General features: G+C 48.2%; 8 protein-coding genes across 8 annotated transcripts; 6 read left to right on the forward strand and 2 right to left on the reverse strand.

Moving 5' to 3' along the window:
* Nucleotides 1-251: 251 nt before the first annotated feature.
* On the forward strand, nucleotides 252-1,312 carry HD556DRAFT_1304794 (uncharacterized protein; the record flags this gene model as incomplete). Its single annotated transcript, XM_041299703.1, has 4 exons — nucleotides 252-263; nucleotides 315-406; nucleotides 459-772; nucleotides 828-1,312. The coding sequence occupies 4 exons, from the start codon at nucleotides 252-254 to the stop codon at nucleotides 1,310-1,312; spliced, it is 903 nt and encodes a 300-aa protein (XP_041164532.1).
* Nucleotides 1,313-1,859: 547 nt separating this feature from the next.
* HD556DRAFT_958158 (beta-lactamase-like protein) lies at nucleotides 1,860-3,893 on the reverse strand. Its single transcript, XM_041312127.1, has 7 exons — nucleotides 3,684-3,893; nucleotides 3,521-3,634; nucleotides 3,373-3,467; nucleotides 3,052-3,325; nucleotides 2,692-3,001; nucleotides 2,373-2,565; nucleotides 1,860-2,345 (listed from the first exon to the last, which is right to left on the reverse strand). Coding segments are annotated over exons 1-7 (1,176 nt in total). The 5' UTR covers nucleotides 3,685-3,893; the 3' UTR covers nucleotides 1,860-2,156.
* Nucleotides 3,894-4,061: 168 nt separating this feature from the next.
* Nucleotides 4,062-5,474, forward strand: HD556DRAFT_1229902 (uncharacterized protein; the record flags this gene model as incomplete). Its single annotated transcript, XM_041297311.1, has 2 exons — nucleotides 4,062-4,884; nucleotides 5,023-5,474. 2 exons carry the CDS (start codon nucleotides 4,062-4,064, stop codon nucleotides 5,472-5,474), a joined length of 1,275 nt encoding a protein of 424 aa, XP_041164534.1.
* A 318-nt stretch (nucleotides 5,475-5,792) lies between these two features.
* Nucleotides 5,793-7,977, forward strand: HD556DRAFT_1339815 (uncharacterized protein). The gene is made up of 10 exons (XM_041302050.1): nucleotides 5,793-5,852; nucleotides 5,901-6,009; nucleotides 6,063-6,112; nucleotides 6,160-6,295; nucleotides 6,350-6,791; nucleotides 6,842-6,974; nucleotides 7,027-7,225; nucleotides 7,276-7,536; nucleotides 7,596-7,687; nucleotides 7,744-7,977. Exons 1-10 carry the CDS (start codon nucleotides 5,823-5,825, stop codon nucleotides 7,807-7,809), a joined length of 1,518 nt encoding a protein of 505 aa, XP_041164535.1. The 5' UTR covers nucleotides 5,793-5,822; the 3' UTR covers nucleotides 7,810-7,977.
* A 952-nt stretch (nucleotides 7,978-8,929) lies between these two features.
* On the forward strand, nucleotides 8,930-11,514 carry HD556DRAFT_1339830 (cytochrome P450). Its single transcript, XM_041302051.1, has 14 exons — nucleotides 8,930-9,050; nucleotides 9,111-9,207; nucleotides 9,260-9,393; nucleotides 9,453-9,578; nucleotides 9,634-9,883; nucleotides 9,936-10,061; nucleotides 10,115-10,217; nucleotides 10,274-10,360; nucleotides 10,418-10,452; nucleotides 10,509-10,555; nucleotides 10,605-10,727; nucleotides 10,781-10,810; nucleotides 10,865-11,141; nucleotides 11,207-11,514. Exons 1-13 carry the CDS (start codon nucleotides 9,025-9,027, stop codon nucleotides 11,058-11,060), a joined length of 1,380 nt encoding a protein of 459 aa, XP_041164536.1. The 5' UTR covers nucleotides 8,930-9,024; the 3' UTR covers nucleotides 11,061-11,141; nucleotides 11,207-11,514.
* Nucleotides 11,492-14,807, reverse strand: HD556DRAFT_1339843 (glycoside hydrolase). The gene is made up of 14 exons (XM_041302052.1): nucleotides 14,584-14,807; nucleotides 14,335-14,532; nucleotides 14,197-14,282; nucleotides 14,072-14,144; nucleotides 13,903-14,019; nucleotides 13,638-13,847; nucleotides 13,262-13,586; nucleotides 13,164-13,214; nucleotides 12,484-13,112; nucleotides 12,374-12,430; nucleotides 11,986-12,323; nucleotides 11,863-11,927; nucleotides 11,771-11,808; nucleotides 11,492-11,709 (listed from the first exon to the last, which is right to left on the reverse strand). Exons 1-14 carry the CDS (start codon nucleotides 14,774-14,776, stop codon nucleotides 11,690-11,692), a joined length of 2,400 nt encoding a protein of 799 aa, XP_041164537.1. The 5' UTR covers nucleotides 14,777-14,807; the 3' UTR covers nucleotides 11,492-11,689.
* Nucleotides 14,808-14,863: 56 nt separating this feature from the next.
* HD556DRAFT_1339845 (uncharacterized protein) lies at nucleotides 14,864-17,669 on the forward strand. Its single transcript, XM_041302053.1, is given in 16 exon segments — nucleotides 14,864-14,968; nucleotides 15,034-15,468; nucleotides 15,524-15,553; nucleotides 15,611-15,764; nucleotides 15,815-16,034; nucleotides 16,089-16,157; nucleotides 16,211-16,366; nucleotides 16,419-16,466; nucleotides 16,521-16,542; nucleotides 16,596-16,677; nucleotides 16,727-16,885; nucleotides 16,939-17,027; nucleotides 17,079-17,162; nucleotides 17,214-17,601; nucleotides 17,622-17,634; nucleotides 17,649-17,669. 13 exon segments carry the CDS (start codon nucleotides 15,193-15,195, stop codon nucleotides 17,538-17,540), a joined length of 1,716 nt encoding a protein of 571 aa, XP_041164538.1. The 5' UTR covers nucleotides 14,864-14,968; nucleotides 15,034-15,192; the 3' UTR covers nucleotides 17,541-17,601; nucleotides 17,622-17,634; nucleotides 17,649-17,669.
* Nucleotides 17,670-17,744: 75 nt separating this feature from the next.
* HD556DRAFT_1524646 (autophagy-related protein 8 precursor) lies at nucleotides 17,745-18,782 on the forward strand. Its single transcript, XM_041309236.1, has 5 exons — nucleotides 17,745-17,937; nucleotides 18,004-18,059; nucleotides 18,125-18,193; nucleotides 18,267-18,403; nucleotides 18,462-18,782. Exons 1-5 carry the CDS (start codon nucleotides 17,904-17,906, stop codon nucleotides 18,535-18,537), a joined length of 372 nt encoding a protein of 123 aa, XP_041164539.1. The 5' UTR covers nucleotides 17,745-17,903; the 3' UTR covers nucleotides 18,538-18,782.
* The last annotated feature ends 591 nt before the right edge of the window (nucleotides 18,783-19,373 follow it).

The following is a 19,373-nucleotide window of genomic DNA, read 5'->3' on the forward strand; positions in this document are numbered from 1 at the left end:
TGCCGAGATGAGCATTGTCCGCTGCTCCAGTCGCACCGTCTTCCTACCGACCTTTATGAACCTGGGCCGTTAAACACGGGGAGTTTTACCTACGTGAAAAGTCGAGATGTTCCAAATCATGGGTGCTTAATATTCCAGTTGGTAAACACGCCCTCCACCGCGTTTTCAGAATTTCTGGCTTGTAGGCGCCTTTCTGTCTTTAAAAACGCCAGTGATTGGAGACAGCGAAGACTCATATCACCTCTATAGCCATGAAAGTCCCTGTAAGCTCTTTCCGCGAGGTTGCTGCGTCTTATACTTACTGCCCTCTTCAGAACGTTCACGCGCCTCGTAATGAGGATGATGTTGAATTACAATCCATGACCCCCGTCGCTCTAGATGACAACAACCAACTTGCTTTTGAAAGGTTTGTCCCCGAATCGATGGTCGTCTCATTCAACTCATACTGTTTCTAGCAGTTTTGACGATTTGTCCTGGCGTTTGCCTGGCTATGAACAGGATGACCCCTTGGGTAACGGGCTGCGTACATATATGTCGCAGCCTGCATGCGCACTGCCTGTCGAATACGCTGATGCGGGCTTTCCTATGATCAGCAACTTTCATCAGAACTTCATGCGTGACGGGGAGCATCGTAGACCCTCCTCGCTGTTGTCATTCGGTAGCGAATGGTTCCAGCACAAACACTCCATTCCAGAGCTTAATTTTCCCTTCCAAGACGCAGAAGGCAATCAACATATCCATGGCTCACTTTCGCTGGCGAATGATGGGCAAGGTCAGGTGCTCTAATTCAGAGCAGTGTATTGAATCTAATGATAGCTATTATGCAGATGCCGTGACCATTTTTGAAGATCCTCATGTCTCGAGTGCAGATGACTCCCACCGTCCAGCCGTTGTCGGTGGTGATGTGAGCGACAGCGGACTGACGCCACCCGCCGCATCATCCGGTGACCCGAATATCCTTCGGTGTCAACACCATGTGCAAGGTCAACCTTGCGGAGTGCTCATCGAAGGAGGATTCTCCAGCGTCTTGAAGCACTTCGCCTACATGCACGTTCGCCCTCGCATTTCCGCGAACGCAAGATCTGACCGTCCCGAGGAGTTTTGGATCTGTCGCTGGGACGGCAAGTGTGACAGCCGCATTCGCAAGGAGGGCTTTAAGAGGCATGTCCTTGGTCACCTCGTCCGGTGGAAATGTTCCACTTGCTCGTCGACATATTCTCGAGATGATAGCGCCCGAAAACACGCCAAGGATTGCGGAGATGGTAGGATCGTCATGCTGCCACGGCTGGATGTTCATCCGCGACGGCTGTAAGAAGGGGGAAGAAACCCGATACACAGCTCCCTTAGTGCACTTATATGAAGGGGAATTCTGGGAATTCTCTCGGTTGAAAGTTCCCATATATTTATAGCTCGAACCCATCAAGTCATTGTGTATGTACGCAGATGGCTTGCAGTACTTACTATACTTACTCGACGAACACAGTTGTTCGCTTCCTAGCCTAATTCCTATTTCCATCTGTATCGAGTCCTTTAGAAGCCCACAAATCCTTTCGAAAGCAGCTGGCTACAGTGACATGCAACCTCAACTTGGCAGCAAAGTGCAGTGATGGACCTACCGCAATTAATTCTAATCGGTTATCGATTTGCATCTATAGACTAGATGCCGCACTAGTGTGTCATACGAGTGCTGCGATTGGAAGGAAGTAATAAGCGCCCTATAGAAATAAGCCTAGCAGGCTATATTGCATTCAGGAGTCGAGGGTGAAATTATGTGCATAGAAGTACGATTACGGCTCAAAATCACGATTAGCATGCGCACACCATGCTCTATACACGCCTTGTGACCGTCAGCCTGAGATCTCAGCCTGAGAGCCGAACGCACATGCTATAATGATTGCTTCTGGCAAGATGTCATTAATCCGACTTTCTAGTGGCGCGAAGTCATAAATCAAGAAGGAGAAGCTGTCGGACGTAGCGTAGAAAAATTAGTAACGGTGGCATAGTCCACGTACGTCTGATAGTAATGAAGCCCGTAACACTTCCCCTTGGATGCACCAGAAAAACGTAACAACCAACTCATAATTAAGATTATGGCTACTTTATGACGTGGCCCTTCAAAATACTAACTCGCGTGTGTAAGGCGTGAAGTGCGAAGCCTATTCCCCAAACCTGCGTTTTTTGCCTCTGCCGAGACCACTATTACTGTCATCTCTTCCGAAGCCACCTCTATCCCCACCACCTCCACCTCTGATCCGTCCCCTCCACTGCGGACCTCTCCATCTTCCACGGCTCATTCCTCTGGGCATCCCTCCTCCTCCTCTCCCACGCCCTCTTCCTCTCGCCACCTCACCCACTCCTTCTAGTGATACTACCCCATCCTCCAGCGCCATTGCTACATCCGAAAATTCTTCCTCATTCAGATCAGCAGCAATAGATATACGCATGAAGTCATATGCGACAACGGCTTCACCACCTCCCCACGCTTCGCTTGCTTGTCGTTCAATTTCGGCGATGACGGCGAAACGGGAGTCGTGAGGATTTTTGAGTTGTTTAGGAGCTGGAAATCTGAGATAATTGAGGAAATGAGTAGCAAGGCGGACAGTGGGCGTGAAGATGACGTTTGAAAAGAATGATACCACAGTGTAGAAGCAAGTTAAATGAGATCAATCTCAGAGTATGTGGTGTACTCACCGGCTACCAATGTGATTCAGAACGACTTGCTGAGCTCCAATTTTTTTCGCAAATGTGCCCGCCATTACCGGAGTGGAGTGACCCCTTGCCGCAACCTTGCTATCCACTTCGTCTTTGGTTCGTCGTGCTGATGGGTCAATTTGGCGAGAGATGTACGTATCCGTCGCTTCATGAATGAGGAGTGATACGGGAATAGTTGCAGAAGGCTGTATAAGTGGGATAATCGGTGATGCGTCATATGTATCACCCAGAATGACAAGTTTGCGATGCGGAGGATTAGGCTCATGCAAGACATAACCTATGCAAGGGTCTGTGGGAATTCATTCAGTACTAGCGCATAAGAAAAGTTTAAATTCCCACCTCGATGTAATATCGGCCCTGCATCAACTACAACTTCACCGTAATAACCCGTACCACTTGTGACACCTTTCCAGAACCCATTGTCGTCACAAAGGAAATTCTGACCAGGGCATTCGCTCGGATGAAGCATGGCAGGATCGCATGAGGTGGGCGTGTCAGATGATGTTAGCAGTTCATGGACTACGTAGCGCTCTCCTGTGTGGGTGAGGGTCATGGTAAAGATTGAGCGAACAAATGTACGGAGGCCGGCAGGGCCGTAAAGTTCGATTTGTGGCTTTTAAGGGGTTAGTCATGGATATCATACACAGCTTTATAACACACAGGACCGTCTGAGGGTGGGAGGTCGCCAGAGGAAGCTATCAGTGGCGGGTGGAGGACATGTCTAAGGAAAGTGATTATTCCCATTACATGGTCGGCTAAAAGGGCACCGGAGTAAAGATAAGAATTCCATAAATCTGGTGAAACAAACCATGCATATGAGTGACAAATAACTTGGCCACTTTGAGCGCTTTAAGGACTGGGTCTCCTTGACCGCGATGCTGCATCTGAAATTGTCGCACTGTTCCTTCTGCACAGTCGACCACTGATGACGGCTAGTCAATTTAATCAAGCGCTAAAGAAATAAAGCGCACTCCATAGCGAACCGTCGCCGATGACGTCTGCGACTAAGTATTGATGGTCTCTGTAATAAGATCGACATGAAGTGACTCGAAGTGAAATGTCATACCAAGACTAGAGCAGTTGCGAGAAATTGAAGGGCCACCACCGCTGGAGGTGCCCAGGAAAGATATATTCATGTTTCGTGCCATGACTAGTATATTCACGTAAAAGGCAAGTGAAGTTGAATGTTGAACAGAGAAAGTTCAAGTTGTTGTGGCTGACTTTGGGCTGACTCTTGTTTGCAATCGAACCGCCAGTGCTATCGCAAAGCTATTGCGCTTATTGCGCTCAAATATTTACTATCGTTTTGCTATAACTCGCAACTGTCGTTCATTCAAGCCACTGTCATTATGTTCACGGACCCTTCTGCTCGTGTGCCCCACGTCTTCGTTATACCCCCCGAGGAAGAGCACTCGCAAAATCCTCCTTGGTGCTGTTTTGACGCAGACCTGCCTCCAGAAAATAGCAGATCCGTAGAGTTGTCCTCTGCTAACCAGCCTGACATCTTATCCGATGTACCCTTCTTGCTGCACGAGTCAGAATCTACTTCTTCCTTCCACCACGAGCAGCCTAGTGCAAGCCCAGTGGTTGTCACACAGTCTAGGAGCTCTACATCTAGCAGTAGGAGCGGGAAGCATCAGAACCCACAGCATATCGTTATCTCTGCCATGCGCAATAATGACCTCATTCGCATCGTCCAGCATGATGTGCGAGAGGATTCGGATGTGATTGAGGTCGTCAAGGTCAAACGTCCAAAGGACAATAAACCCAATCACACGGATCACGTCCCACCGTCCCCGTCTAATCAAGAGCCACAGTTAAAGCGCTCAAAGACTTTCCGTGCTCGTGCGTCCCGTGCCTTCCAATCCATAAAGAATGTCTCTGTCCCCCGTGGCAAGCAGAACAACTCCAAACCGCATGTCAAGGACCTTTGGACATCCACTGAGAGCATGCCAGGCATCTTCAGAGGCGTTTTGCATTCCAAAGAGGACGTCCCACCAACGGCGAGTCGCAAGCTTTCGAGCTTCTTCCAAAGACAGCCGTTTTCCTCGGAGGGAATCCTCTCGAGCTCGACGACTACGTCATTGCCTTATCTCAAGGGCTCTGACACCACTCCTTCCATTGCTGAGATCCGGCCCTCGTATGAGTTCATCGAGCGGCCCCTCACTCCCTGTGCACCCACATACGACCATAGTCTTCGTCGTCCAGTGTCTTCAGCAGACTTTCAGCGAGCTCCTTCACCCGAGTCCAAGTTCAGCAAGGATTTGAAGCGACCTGTCTCATCACAGGATCTTCAACGTCCACAGAAAGACCTGCGTCCTATATCTTCGGATGATTTCCAGCACGACGAGCGCCCGACGTCACCCAACCCCCCCTCTACCCAAGCATCGCGCAAACGTTTCTCCGTTAATGAGCTGCACCGCCTTTTCTCCTTCTCTCCAGAACCTCCTTCCTCTTTCACGGTTCCTTCCACATCCACATCCGCGTCGACCTCGAGTACACACTCTTATCCCGATGTCCCATACGCCGCGGTGCATTTTGTTGACGATGATTACGGAAGGGAGATCGAGGGCAAGTATGGTCGCAATCTCGACCTGCTTGATGGTGACGATGACGAGTTGCCTTTGCCCTCACGGCCAAGGGATATTAGTTTCGAGTTGCGGCTTGACAGTTTGCACTTTGACTCGCTTTCGTTCAATGCTGAGGACTTTGATGTGAGCATGAACTTGGAAGCCTCAGGGCTAGGTATTTCACGGCGGTGATCTCCGCTTTTCATATATTGTGAATGTGACAATTTGCAGAGCACGTACATATGATTATGCTGGCCTGGCGGGGTTCAAGTCGTTGCTTCATTTCAAGACCTGTACGATATCGATCCATATTTACAACTCAACCAACTTTATATGCCGACCTCGAACATTCTCGTATATTGCACGCTTCTAAGTTCTTGGACTTGCGACTTTATCAAAATCACTCATTACTACATAATCGGTCCCTTGCTTATACATAGGATGTGACAGTGATGTGACACCGTGACAATAATACGATTACACGATATTCCGACCGAGAGAATTTGTTTGCAAAGGACTTGTCCGGCTTCCACCACATCAATGCTCCAGCTTCAGAGAGCAACTCAAAAGGTATGCAACTTTACCTTCCAACTCTCTGCACTACTTACTGTCATGTAGAACGTTGCACGGAGGTTGCGCAAGGCAACCGTCCAGCTTGGCGCGTGGAACTCTCACCGGGGGCTTGCTACGTCTTCAGGTCCTTATGACGCCGTCATTATTGGTGGAGGTAAGTTGCAGCAAGTCAGAATCAATTGAAATTGATGAGTACAAAATTTGCAGGTCCTGGTGGATATGTTGCAGCAATTAAGGCTGCTCAGCTCGGGTTGAAGGTATAGTTCGGATGACGGAACATGGATAAGCACTGACGATTTCCCAGACAGCATGTATAGAGAAGCGTGGCAGCCTTGGAGGTACCTGTCTCAACGTCGGTTGCATACCTTCAAAAGCCATGTTGAACAACTCTCATCTCTATCATCAAACGAAACATGACCTCCAAAAGCGTGGTATTGATGGTGTGCACAGTCTCACGCGCGCGTTTCTTGACTCATTGCTCACGGTGAAATCAGTTGCTGGCGTTTCCCTCAACTTGCCCCAGATGCTGCAGGCCAAGGAGCAATCCGTCGTTGGCCTTACCAAGGGTATTGAGATGCTCTTTAAGCAGAACAAAGTCGACTACATCAAGGGTAGTGCATCGTTTGTATCTGCAACGCGTATCGCGGTTCAGCTCAATGATGGCGGGTCAACCGAGGTCGAGGCAAAGAACGTAATCATTGCTACTGGCTCCGAGGTCGCGCCCTTCCCAGGCGGTGCTATTGAGATTGACGAGAAGCAAATCGTCAGCTCAACTGGTGCCCTTGAATTGCAAAAGGTACCTGAGAAGATGGTCGTCATCGGTGGTGGTATCATTGGCCTCGAAATGGGTAGTGTATGGAGTCGCTTGGGCGCAGAGGTGACCGTCGTCGAGTTCTTGGGGGCAATTGGAGGTGCCGGTATTGATGAGGAGGTTGCGTGAGTTCTCCTGAAAGCAGAATACGATTTTCAAACTGACCATCCCAAAGCAAGCAATTCCAGAAAATTCTCACCAAACAGGGTATCAAGTTCAAACTCAATACTAAGGTCCTTTCTGCAGACAAGCAGGGTGGGAATGTCATCATTCAGACTGAGTCTGCTAAAGGCGACAAGCAGGAGACGGTGGGTGGTGGTTTATGGGTTAGTCTAATTGTTACCAAATGGTTTATTACAGCTCGAAGCAGATGTCGTCCTTGTTGCTGTTGGCCGTCGTCCGTATACTGAGGGCCTCAACCTCGAAGCTGTCGGTATCGAGAAAGACAACAAGGGCCGCATTGTCATCGACGACCAGTTCAACACATCAGTGAAGAATATCAAGTGCATTGGTGATGTGACTTTCGGACCTATGCTTGCTCACAAGGCTGAGGAAGAAGGTGAGCCCACGTCGGTGCTGTATTATGGCTCAGAACTGATGACAAGGCAGGCATTGCTGCTGTCGAGTACATCAACGCAGGGCACGGTCATGTCAACTACAACGGCATCCCTTCTGTTGTCTACACTCACCCTGAAGTAGCATGGGTAGGAAAGACGGAGCAGGAGCTTAAAGCCGCTGGTGTGAAATACAATATCGGCAAATTCCCCTTTGCTGCAAACTCACGTGCGAAGACCAACCAAGACAGCGAGGGCTTTGTGAAGTTCATTAGCGAGAAGGAGACGGACCGCATTCTAGGTGTCCATATCATCGGTAAGGCTGGTAGATGGAGGCTTTATCGTACTATACTGATCACGATGTTTCTTTTCTAGGTCCTAATGCCGGTGAGATGGTCTCAGAAGCTGTTCTGGCAATGGAATACGGTGCAAGCTCCGAGGATATTGCACGGACGACGCATGCTCACGTACGCACTTTGCCATGTCCTTTAAATAAGTGATACTAATGTACATTCTTCAACAGCCTACCCTGAGCGAAGCATTCAAGGAAGCAGCAATGGCTGCCTACGGGAAAGCGATTCACTTCTAGATTACGATATATTTACCCTTGTCGTGGTCTGATGATATGTGTTGCACACCACCTACTAGTAATGGCATTCCATATTTACATAATACAGGTTTTGCAAATTCAACGCGGCCCAATCTTGATTACATAATCTGATTCCGCAGTATTTGAGCTCAGTTCAACAAATTCGTGCATTACCGATGACATAAGCACTCTTCTGTAAGATTGGCGGTCAACTTTAAGTAATTTCAATTTATGTGTTGAGCAGTGCGGCATGCCGCATCACGCTCACCTCATCTTATCCTTTCCTCCCGCGTTAATTTATCACAAACTAACATTGCGATGGCATGTGCAGATATGAACAGGAAGTGCTTTGATTGTAAGACGGGGAACCATACTGCAGTGGCGGTCAATATTAGTGTGAGCAACGATTCATTCAACAGGTGCGACTACAACTACTAAATACTCATCACATTGTATGAACGAACGAATTTCCAGGAGGGACTTCGAAGTCTGTATGCGCATAGCGGATACAGAATTTACACAGGTGCTGTCAGGAGGAACGACTATATTCCATCGTTCATAAAGGTCTACCTAAAGGAGACTACGCGGGCTCATCGATCGAGCGTAATAATGGTGCAAACTGAGTGTTCGTGCAACGACTGCGCACAACTCTCTGGCCCCTGTCAAATGGACCCAACATTTAATCCATTGTGCGATAAATAATCATACCCGCATCTACTTGCAAGGATACCGCTTTTACCAATCTTTGCTTCGATTACACACCAACTTTGTGAAAGTCCGGAGCTCACACATTTCAATTGCAGTACTCTCGCGTAAAGACCCAAAAGAGTCAAGGTTCCGTGTCGTTCTATTAGCTGCTAAACGAACTTCCAGCCTGTTACCAGTGAACCAATAATCACACGCCAGCACCCACACAGCTGCAGCGCCTCCTAGCACTGACGCGTCCGAGTAAAGGTATAACTTACCTCCGGCATCGTGCGGTAGCCACGATTGGTGAAGGGTATTAAATGCGCTTTCGATAAGGTCTGTCCTATTCATCTTCCACTCTTCCAATCATCCATGCTACTACTGTCTGACATGCCCATTCCTGATAACATGCAGCTCGTCCTCGGTGTTGCAGCTTGTGTTTTGGGAGTAGCAGTGATTGCTCGGGCTTATCGTCCTAGATCAAAGAGTGGCCTTCCTCTCCCACCTTCTCCTCCCAATTGGAGACTCATGGGACACTTCCTTCCCCCTCGCAAGTAAGGATTTTCATCCATGATTTTTTTTTTGAATTCTAATCATGTTCTATCGGTGGTCAGTTCATTTCTTACTGTAGCGGAATGGATTAATGAGTATGGTCCTGTAATTACCATTCGCGCAGGAACTGAGAAAGTTGTCATTATCGGCCGCCACAAAGTTAGTCCTTTCACGCTCAGCTGTCATATCCAGGCTCAAAGTCCTGCTGTAGGCAGCTGTGGAAATTATGGAGAAGCAGGGCAGAGTGCTTGCTGATCGTCCTCCTATGAATGCTGGACAAATGATTACCGGCGGATTAGCCATTGGTTTCACAGGCGTCGGGGACAAGTTCCGTCGGATGCGTAGGTTCGTACTCTGCGTACTGTGACAAAAAAGCCGCTATCTGACATCGCAAGGTGATGCAGAGCGATTCATACGCATCTCCAGCCTAAAGCAGCTGAGGCATATCAGCCTATGCAGATGTCATTTGCGAAGAACACAGTCCTTAATGTTCTTGATGATCCATCCGACTTCCAGAACCACGTGATAAGGTAAGCACTTTCCTAGGTCTAGGACATATTATTTTGACTTGCGAATATTTTAAAGTTATGCTATGACGACGATTCTGACAGTGGCATATGGGAAGGATACACCTACATCTGCAACTGACCCCGAAGTCAGGGCGATTCGTCAGTTCATGTCTGTATTTCGGACAGTCCTAAGCCCTGGCGCTTACTGGGTGGACACGATCCCCTGGCTCAAATACCTTCCTTGGTACGGCAGAAATCTAAAAAGGGAGTTTGAGAGCAGCCGGAAAGTCTTTGTTAGTCAGATGAACCGCTTAAAACAACAATCAGTACGCGTCTCTGATCTACCAGTCTTCACATGTTATCTCAGTTGTCTCACAGCAGAGTAATGTGGACGCAGGTCCTTCGTTCGGGAGATATGTGCTAGAAAATGAACGTCTCATTGGCTTGTCCGAGTCGGAGGCGCATTTTCTTCCTGGCACATTTTTTGCAGCTGGAGGTGATTCGGTGGGGCCTGGTTTATCCGAATCTGACGTTATGTGGCTGATATCGAGTGTTAGTCTACTGCAGCAATATGCACTGTGCTGATGGCAGCTGCATGTTTTCCCGAGGAGCAAGCTAAAGTCCAGGCTGAGCTTAATGCGGTCGTGGGAAGCCACCGAGGTAGCTCCGTAGTATTTTCTTGCAGTCCTGTTGATTCAATGATTTCCCCACAAAAGCACCGACCTTCGCTGATCAAAAATCCCTTCCTCTTTTGGACGCCTTCATCTCTGAGGCTTTAAGATGGAGAACGCTGAGTCCCAGTGGTGAGTATCTTCATTGTGGGTCCCGTACCTGAAGTTCATACATCATTCACACTGCAGGGTTTCCTCACCGAACAACTCAAGATGTGATTTGGGTAAGTGCTCTTTGATAATTTGTCATGGGAAAGGTAATCTGATATTCACTGGGCAGGAAAACTATTGCATTCCCGCCGGAACTACGGTACTCGGTAGCAATTGGTAAATATCGTCCTTCAAATTGCGAAGGTCTTGACAATTACTTTGTCAGGGCTATCTCGCGAGATCCGGAAGTTTACCCTGATCCTGACGTGTTCAAGCCTCAGCGTTGGATGAATGACCAAGGCGGCTTAAGAGACGATCTCACATTTTTTGTCTATGGGTATGGTCGGCGGTAAGTAGTGTCGTCTTTCGGGTTATATTCTCTTTGATTGTCATTCATTCCAGCATATGCCCCGCTTTACACCTTGCAAACAGGTAAATGTATTCTTTCATGCACATAATCCTCGCTGCTCATACCGACCGGTGCAGATCAGTGTGGATCAACTCAGCCCTTCTGTTTTGGGCTTTCCAGCTCACTCTAGATCCTACGAAGCCGTTGGATGACGTGGGCTTCATGCATGTGGCGATGCCACATGTCTCTTGCCCTATTGTGTTCACACCGAGGGTTCCAGACGCGGAGCTCAGGCGCATCATGCGTATTTATCCTGAGGTTGACACGGAATGAGATGCCTCTACGCCTGTGTCATCGCCACTGAGGAGGAAATGAAGAAGAATCGGAATGAATCACCAATATTTCTGTCTTGTAGTATGTATGATATTTCAATTTTTCAGCACGGTCCAAAGTTTATGTTGTGTAATGTATGTTGTTAGATATCGTCGATTGTGGAGTTTTTCTTCTTTTCGGAGATCGTGTGCAGGTCTATTACGTTCCTACACATGTGTAGAGAAGGAATCATATAATTTTTAGAGGCCCAGATTACCTCGAGGCGGGCCACTAATGTTTTTTTCAGTGAATTTCAAAACATACTCTGACAACTCTGCACCCCGATCAAAATATTTATGATTGTGCTCGGCACCAACAGTTTTGTGTCGGGTTGATTTGAGCAAAGCTCACGAACTGTTGGAGTCACATATCACGTTTACATTATCGTGGGAGTCGGGAAATAGTTCATGACTGGACGTAAACTGGACGACTTGTGCCGTCTGGCGAGTGAGTCTAAAAGTGAAAAGTTCCCACCATGTATTCCACGGTACGGTACTGCAAAGTTATATATCATGCCATATGTCCAGCTGATTCTATCGACGGTATATACCGCTATGTAACGATTTTTCCCCAGCCAATGTCTGGCTAGGTCAGTATATCTCTGCGAGGACTGTTATATAAGAGGTAGACATTAGATAATTTCATGGCCAAGGTAGAGCGGAAATGCTTACTGAGCGTGACGAGCGATGTCCAACCAGTGAAAGGGTGGCTGCAATATGAACGATTAGCATCAGAGGTAAATGATCACAGATAGAATACGAACCTCCTCTGTCCCTCTCCGGTAAGGGGATCATATTGTTCCCATACATATCCTGTTCTTTGATATTCCTAAGTCAAAATGAGCATTACAGAACAACGCCTGAGACGGTTTTCGAGGGAGACCTACCTTAAACACATTATTCACCAAATTTCTCCTCAGCTCTTCATATATCTCCCTGGCCTTCTCCTGGAACGGTCCCTCCTCACGTGCATACGTGTTATGCAGCGCGCCAAGCACCATATAATTTATCTGTACCCATATTGGACCTTTCCAGTAGTTCTCCCCCTTCCCAAACTCAGGATGACTCTTGCTCAAACTGCGAATACCATACTCTGACCAGAGTTGTTCGGGATCATGTAGCATGTCAAGGATGGGCCCAAGGTGTGAGGAGTCCGGCGGGAGCAGCGAGAGCATGAAGGGAAAGAGTGAAACATAACCCGCATGGCAGATATGAGTTGATTCATCTAGAGAGCATATAGGCATTTAAATGACACACAGGAGGAGAAGAGCTCACCGTCCGAGTCAATCCCAACATCACAGTACATCTCGCTTTCCTCGTCCCAATGCAGATCTGTGTCAGTCAACAACAAATCAGCGCCTCTTGAGAAACTGGAAATCTGTCACCGTCAATATTATTTATTATAGCTGACTCAATCTCAGCAAAACTTGCAGCATCCTCTTCTTCGTCAATGAACTGTGCGAAGTCCTTCATTGTTCGGGTGAAGAAGCCCATCCAGCTGATTAGATCCAAATGAAGCTCCCCTGCATGTGGCGGACCTCTCGGATAATCGTCCATTCCGCTCGTCAAAACATGTGCTTCAGAGCGTCCTCGCCAACGGTACCCTTCCGTGCGTGACCGCGCCCGACGGCCGTACTGCTTGATCTGTCCACGCTGCGTCCGGCGGAACCACTCATAGTGCCGTTTCAAGGGCTTGTACATGTCGCGCAGAACAGACTGCACAGCAGCACGGTCGAGAGCCGCGCTGGACTCCGGCTCGCTGGCAACAGGCATTTGTACATTCATGCCGTAGTCCATCCCAAGATCTGCAGCGGAAGGTCCATCATGTGCAGCGTTGAATTTTTTGATGATAGCTGTTACTGCCATCGTTAGAGTTGGAGGGTTTGCGAAAGTAGGCACTTGAGTCTGGAATTGTGCAGGGACTCGGCTGCGCGCTTCCTCGCCAAGGATCTGTTCACGGGCGACCCAGCCATCGTTATCAATGAGCTTGATCCAGCCCTTGAGAATTTCGAGACTACAAATAGTCAGATATCGAGATATAGGACAAAGGGCTATTGTCGAATACCTAAGCTCTGTGTCCCATGCGCCTATGTGTAGAAGGTGGAAACCCTCATCCCTGTAAAAGTAAATGAGTGAACTTGACTTGAACGACTATTTGATTACCAGTAAAACCCTCTCGGAAAGAAGCTGCGGCTAGGCGTAGCAGTTAACAGAGCACGGGGTTCAGTCAACCGAGCGCCGTTCTGTCCATCATCTGCGTCATCGATCTCATCATCTTGGTCCCATTCATACGCGAATCCTTTGTCGATGATGGATGTACCGTAGAAGTAGCCGATACCACCGAAGAGGTTGGAGGTGATAGCCTTACTAAACGACTTCAAACGTGTAACATCATTGGCTGGGTATGAAGGTGGGATTGGGAATGTCTCCTCAAAGCGACTATTGAAGGACGCTACGACAGCCGCAATGCCTTGATCAATGGTACTCGCTGTGGTAGGAATTTAGTGTCCATTTGAATAGAAAGTACTTTAGATCAAACCATCAAACGTCTGATTCGCACTGGCACTCTCGAAAAAGACATCAAACTGGAACTCTCCCTCGAAAAACTTTTGGACAGCAAAAAGATTGCTTGCAGTGAGAATATCATCAGGAAGCTGCAGGGTAAATGAAGGATCAGGCGCCTGTTCAGCAGTGCGGTATTTCTCAACAATCGGGCTTGCACGGTTAACGATGCTCTGCATGATGTGATCTGATGTCCTGTGTTGTCACGGAATGATACAATCTCCGAGAGAGAGATGACTCACCTTTCGCGGTCCATAGTTGCCCCGGTGGCAGGCGCAAGCCGGCCAGGTGAGTTTTTCCCAGCCGTTCCTCAAAAGCTTCAGAGTGAGGGCCGGTAGTAACAGCCTCGTTGTCGGGGGCTGCACAGGATGAGGCGACGCTCTATATCAAGTGATAACAAAGCGAACATACCATCGACTATGCGGATAGTAAAATCACCGAGGTCAGGCGTAGTGCCGGAGAACTCTACCGGACCATCGATTCCCTTAGGATTCAATTAACTCGATTGGCCATGGGTGCACTTTGTTAGGACTCACATTCTCGCTCTCATCGGTCACCATATCTACTCCGCCTAGTCCTTCTAGGCCGAGATAAAATATGGTGGAAATTCTGGATGGAAACACTGTTCGGAAGTATTAGTAGACTGTGCATGGCAGGTCATAATAGAAACACACTAGGGTTGATAGGTGCTCCTTTGATACGCGCAATCCAACTACCACCATGGGAGCCACCAGGCACCTTCAAAAACTCGGTTGTAATTTCCACATTGTTTTGGCTGTCGCGCAGTGTTTGTACACCGCCCTGTCGTGGATTGAAGTGCGTCCAGGTGTAGCTGTCCAGGCCATCGCCCTGGTCACATGCGTGACGAGCCTCTGATGAAGTGTTTAGCTGATTTGCTGTAGTTGTATGCTTGGGTCACATACTGGCTATAGACTGATAGTTTTGAGTGCCGAACCACACCAGACCAGTCATAAGGGATTGGGGTAATCTTGGTCGGAGGCCGAAGTACAAGTTGGGTCTATAAGCCCCCCATAGCAGGTTCTCTGTGTTGTTGACAAAATTCGAGTATACCAATGGCAGTGGCAGCAGTGTCAAGAATAGCCATAGAATCCGCATTGCAGCTAAAACTATGGTTGTTGAATTCAATATGTTACAAAGTTATATTAAATCCGCTATGTGAGTGTCACGTGCCAAAAATTACGTGGAGTTTCCGCTACGCACTGGCATACCACTGCAGTGACTGCACCGCTACTACTACTACACCGAATGGATATCACAGTCTTGCTGTTACTTTCCTCAGCAGGCCTAGTACGCTTTCTGTGTCCTTTAGTGATCATCGGCGGCGCTGACTAGCGACATATACGCCCCCACAGCCTGCCAGCTGTAGTAAGATCCGTGCTGTGACTACTACAGGGCCAGTGTAAATACAGATTTCACACGTCAAGGTTTTAGATTCCCCTATATTAATAGTCTAAAGGGGACCACTGCACCATATATCCTAACACACAACCAACCTCAGACCGACCGACCAAATGAGTAGCAGAATTAATGACGAAGAGGATGCCGACACCGTCGTCGGTGGTTCTTCCTACCCTGTAAAACACAAAGGCCTCAAGAAATCCGACCGCATCGACGAAAGCTATGACAGTTATTCCACTGGCACCCAACCCAGAAAACTTGAAAGGGTGTCTTTGCACGACTTCTCCAAAACCGCAGACTATGCATTGGAAGAACGTCCGTTTGTCGTACCAATCGCTAAGGACGGCATCATTGCCGCACTAGAGAGAATTGACAGGCAACTTCGAGACGTGAGTACCCTGATTGCTACATCATTCTGGTATTCACCGCCTTAACCTACAACAGTCCGGGCGAACGGGTCTCTTGTCAAACAAGGTGAACTTGGATTTCTCGCCGTGACATTTGCGATTTACATCGAAATATCACTACTAGATCCCTGTCTCGTGGACCGGTAGGGAAGTTTCTCCAGGTTTCCTTGGTTTAATCAATCACGGTGGTCTCCCCAAGATATTGACCAAGCCTGGTCGATACCCTGGATTCCCCCTCCGTAATTGGTGGGCCCGTCAATGGTGTGGTACCAAAGGACGTGCGTGCCCCGATGTTCTACACGATGCCATACTGAAAGGCGGTCATCAGTCTCGGACACCGCGATCCAGTTTCAGGGTTTAACAGTCGTTCAGGTGTCCCAGAACCAAGCGGCAGTCATTTCTGATCCTCAAAATCGCATTTTTGTGGTTAAAAACTCAGGTTTTGTTGCGTACGCAATTGATGGAACATATGACGTTCTGGCTATTGTCGACCAGACCCATTTATCTACTTCGGTCAAGGACGCAGTAACAGGCGCTATCCTTGGCTCGTACGTACCTCTGTATCCCATCTTGTTCATGATGCTCATTTGAATCTCGATCAGGATTGCCGAAATCAAGATGCGGAGTCACATTGCTTCAGGCAAAGAACAGGAATACGTTGTGGCATTATTGTTCATCCGCTCCCTATTCCAATATTCTTGTTCTGATTGTTTATGGTGCACAGCTTGAACATCCCGGCAAATAACTGTGCCATTCTCCAGCGTGGAGACGATCTTGAGTTACTCCCTGCTGGACAACATTATATAACAAATCCAAACGTCACACTGCGTGGTTTGTTTACGCTCGGCGAGAATCAGCTCGAGATGCCCACAAAGGATATGTAAGTAGTTCGCTCGGTCACTGATACCCTATCTTACGTTGCTGGCTTCCAGTTTCACGAGAGACCAAGTGCCTGTTGGCTTGAGGATCTATCTGAAATGGTGAGCAGTGAGAATGATGCATCTGATGACTTGAGTTATTCATAAAACTGCTAGGCAATTAATGGAACCCCTGAAGGTGCGCCTTTCGACAAATTGGTTTTCGTCAGCGATTGCTCACTTCGTCTGCAGCTCACCACACATGGCTACAACACCCCCTATGATGCGCTCCGTGACAAAACCCAGTCTATCCTCACACAAATTGTCGCGCATCGTATGTCCATCGATTATTCTTGTGTGATAGTTTGACTCACGCACTGTAGTTGACTACAGCACCATGGTGAAGCAGCGCTCTCTTGGACCTGACAACCTCGAAGACGGCACGGACCCTTCATCTGCGTTCCTTGACGCTCTTCGTACCAGGGCCATGGACGAGATGCACGAGGCCGCACTCGAGTATGGAATCATTTTGAAGGATCTTGGTAAGCATGGGGTGTTTCAATACCAGTGACGTTTGGAGCTGACCGTACTCTAGCCGTGATCGACCGTCAATTCAAGGGAGAAATTGCGTCAACCATGGACAAGCTTACAACAAGGGCGTTACAGGCGCAGGTCGAGGCTGCCGTAAGTTTCATCCTCTTTGATATAGTCATTCCTTTCATTTATATGCTGCAGAATGTCGACCGAGAAAACTCGAATAAAGTCAAACAGGAAGAAGGAGCTCTCGCTGTTGCTCGCATCAAGGCTCAAAGCCGTAATGTCGGTATCAATTTATTTTCTAAGCTGTTCATAACAAACATTTTTTAATAGGCGCAAGCCGATTCCGAGGCATATAGTGTCATTGCCGCTGCCAAAGCCCAAGCTGAGCGTACAAAGATCGAGGCTCTTGCAGAAGCGGAAGCTATCCGTCTTACCGCTGAGGCCGACGCGCAAGCTGTCAGTATCAGGGCGGCGGCTGATGCCAAGGTCACCGACCAATTCGCACGCGGGATGGAGATGCGTAGAGTGGAAGTCACGCGTGTCCAAGCGTTTGGCAACAAGACTGTTTTCGTGCCTACAGACGGGACTGGGGTGCAGATGGGCAACGCAATGGCAGTGGGCATGGCTGCCGGAATGGCCAATGGCCATGAGGCTTAATTGTAACGTTACTTCCAGAGCTTCGATTTTTTTCTCTCACACAGAATCTGTCAGCTATTATCACCCAATACTAAGTATACGTATCGTAGTTTCGGCACGTCGGGGGCTTACTGAGGTGTACTGCCGCGTTGTAATTATAATACATTATATTTGTCGTATTTGTCAGCGTGCTGCCTCGTCACCACAGCTGAGTCACGCGGCTGTCACTCGTCACAGCCGCGAGGAGGCTTTGAATATTGCGGCACAGCGAGCTGTCCTCATTTCATCCTGAACCTGACCACCACCCACGATAAAGTCCTTCTTTCCTTTCAGAAGTCAACTCTTCCCACTTACTGAACTCGATCATCGCTTGTAACGTTCGTCATGAGGTCTAAATTCAAGGATGAGCACCCGTTTGGTACGTACTATCATTGCCCAGCAGTCGTCATGTGGTCATGAGTTACTAACGTGTTCTCCTTCTCAGAGAAGCGCAAGCAGGAGGCTGAACGCATCAGACAGAAGTACCCTGACCGTATTCCTGTTAGCATTTCCTTCTTATACCCTAGCACGTTTAGTGTCCCTGACAGGAGTGGCATCGACTCTAGGTAATTTGTGAGAAGGCCGACCGAACAGACATTCCTACCATCGACAAGAAGAAGTATCTTGTACCTTCAGTGCGCATTGTGCTGCTTATCACGAGTGCCGATGGATAGCTGATCATCGATTTTATACATTTGCTCCACACAGGATCTGACAGTCGGCCAATTCGTCTACGTCATCCGGAAGCGCATCAAGCTTGCACCAGAGAAGGCCATCTTTATCTTCGTTGACGAGGTTCTCCCACCGACGGCAGCTCTTATGAGCGCTATCTATGAGGAGCACAAGTGAGCGCACCCCAGAATGCTATCAAGTCAGATCTCATTGTTTTCTATTGTTTTCTAGGGATGAGGATAATTTCCTTTATGTCAGTTATTCGGGCGAGAATACGTTTGGGCAGGAGGGGTTGATTGAACTATAAGCACGCATTCAACGGCACATGTTCAGTCGCGGTTGGTGCCCTCGGAGAGCCATAGATCGTCCTGGACAGGAGGCGTCTGGTTTTGTCTCGAAAGTTTTATCAACGTCTTCATCTCCATACCCTTTTCCTACGTCCGCTTTGCTCATAGTCTGTACTCTAGTTGTTACTTTTGGCTCGGTTGCCTTTGGTGTCTCAAATTGAATTGATGGCACCTGTATATGGATAATTATATTTCATTCATTCAACTAGCATCTTCCATAAGCTGTAAGGTTCTCTTCAGGCTGCTGGCCTTGGTGAGGTTATTAAGATTGGTGTCGTGAGTAACCTTCGAAGCCGGCGAAGATGACTTACGATTGCAGTGCAAGTTCTATATATATTATTTGTACTCGGATGTTTATAGAACTTGACCTAGATGGTCAGCACTAGCGTTAACTTGACCCATCACTGAAAAACCACAGACAACCAGCAGGTCACATTCACATAATGTGCACGTAGTTGTGCACTGCTGCCACATGCAAAATGCATTTCGCTCATGGCCCGGAACCCTGCAGAGCCAGAAATTCATAAGTGACCCGTGCTCGGCTGGCATGGGCCCGCGAAAGCCTCCAACTTGTCGCAGACTTGGATTCGGCGTCGACCCTGCCAAACAGTTACCCGTGGTCTAAGTGCTAGTGCCAGTGTGCAGCACGACAAACGTACATTCAGGTATTGAACAGACAGTGTCCTTACGTTCGGGGAACAGTAAATATCGATGTTATTCGGCGTTTCAAGTTTCATGGTAAGTAGTAATGCCGGAATGATATTATAATCTGGGCAAATGGCAGCACTTGTGCTAT

The sequence above is a fragment of the Suillus plorans genome (assembly GCF_016647745.1).
Source record: "Suillus plorans strain S12 chromosome Unknown HD556scaffold_8, whole genome shotgun sequence".
Taxonomy (NCBI): domain Eukaryota; kingdom Fungi; phylum Basidiomycota; class Agaricomycetes; order Boletales; family Suillaceae; genus Suillus; species Suillus plorans.

Coding starts and splice junctions, on each gene's coding strand:
- HD556DRAFT_958158 (XM_041312127.1), bottom strand. Junction 3,326..3,372: donor TCCCACCCTCAGACGGTCCT/GTGTGTTATAAA, acceptor ACCCCTTAAAAG/CCACAAATCGAACTTTACGG. Junction 2,346..2,372: donor CAATGGCGCTGGAGGATGGG/GTAGTATCACTA, acceptor GGAGTGGGTGAG/GTGGCGAGAGGAAGAGGGCG.
- HD556DRAFT_1339815 (XM_041302050.1), top strand. CDS start 5,823: ATGCTCCAGCTTCAGAGAGCAACTCAAAAG. Junction 6,792..6,841: donor GGTATTGATGAGGAGGTTGC/GTGAGTTCTCCT, acceptor ACCATCCCAAAG/CAAGCAATTCCAGAAAATTC. Junction 6,975..7,026: donor AAGGCGACAAGCAGGAGACG/GTGGGTGGTGGT, acceptor GGTTTATTACAG/CTCGAAGCAGATGTCGTCCT.
- HD556DRAFT_1339830 (XM_041302051.1), top strand. CDS start 9,025: ATGGGACACTTCCTTCCCCCTCGCAA. Junction 9,884..9,935: donor ACCGCTTAAAACAACAATCA/GTACGCGTCTCT, acceptor GTTGTCTCACAG/CAGAGTAATGTGGACGCAGG. Junction 10,556..10,604: donor ACGGTACTCGGTAGCAATTG/GTAAATATCGTC, acceptor TTACTTTGTCAG/GGCTATCTCGCGAGATCCGG.
- HD556DRAFT_1339843 (XM_041302052.1), bottom strand. CDS start 14,776: ATGCGGATTCTATGGCTATTCTTGACACTGCTGCCACTGCCATTGGTA. Junction 14,283..14,334: donor AGGAGCACCTATCAACCCTA/GTGTGTTTCTAT, acceptor ACTTCCGAACAG/TGTTTCCATCCAGAATTTCC. Junction 13,113..13,163: donor GCATGGGACACAGAGCTTAG/GTATTCGACAAT, acceptor GACTATTTGTAG/TCTCGAAATTCTCAAGGGCT.
- HD556DRAFT_1339845 (XM_041302053.1), top strand. CDS start 15,193: ATGAGTAGCAGAATTAATGACGAAGAGGATGCCGACACCGTCGTCGGT. Junction 16,035..16,088: donor ACAGGCGCTATCCTTGGCTC/GTACGTACCTCT, acceptor AATCTCGATCAG/GATTGCCGAAATCAAGATGC. Junction 16,467..16,520: donor TTGAGGATCTATCTGAAATG/GTGAGCAGTGAG, acceptor TAAAACTGCTAG/GCAATTAATGGAACCCCTGA.
- HD556DRAFT_1524646 (XM_041309236.1), top strand. CDS start 17,904: ATGAGGTCTAAATTCAAGGATGAGCACCCGTTTG. Junction 17,938..18,003: donor CAAGGATGAGCACCCGTTTG/GTACGTACTATC, acceptor TCTCCTTCTCAG/AGAAGCGCAAGCAGGAGGCT. Junction 18,194..18,266: donor AGAAGTATCTTGTACCTTCA/GTGCGCATTGTG, acceptor TGCTCCACACAG/GATCTGACAGTCGGCCAATT.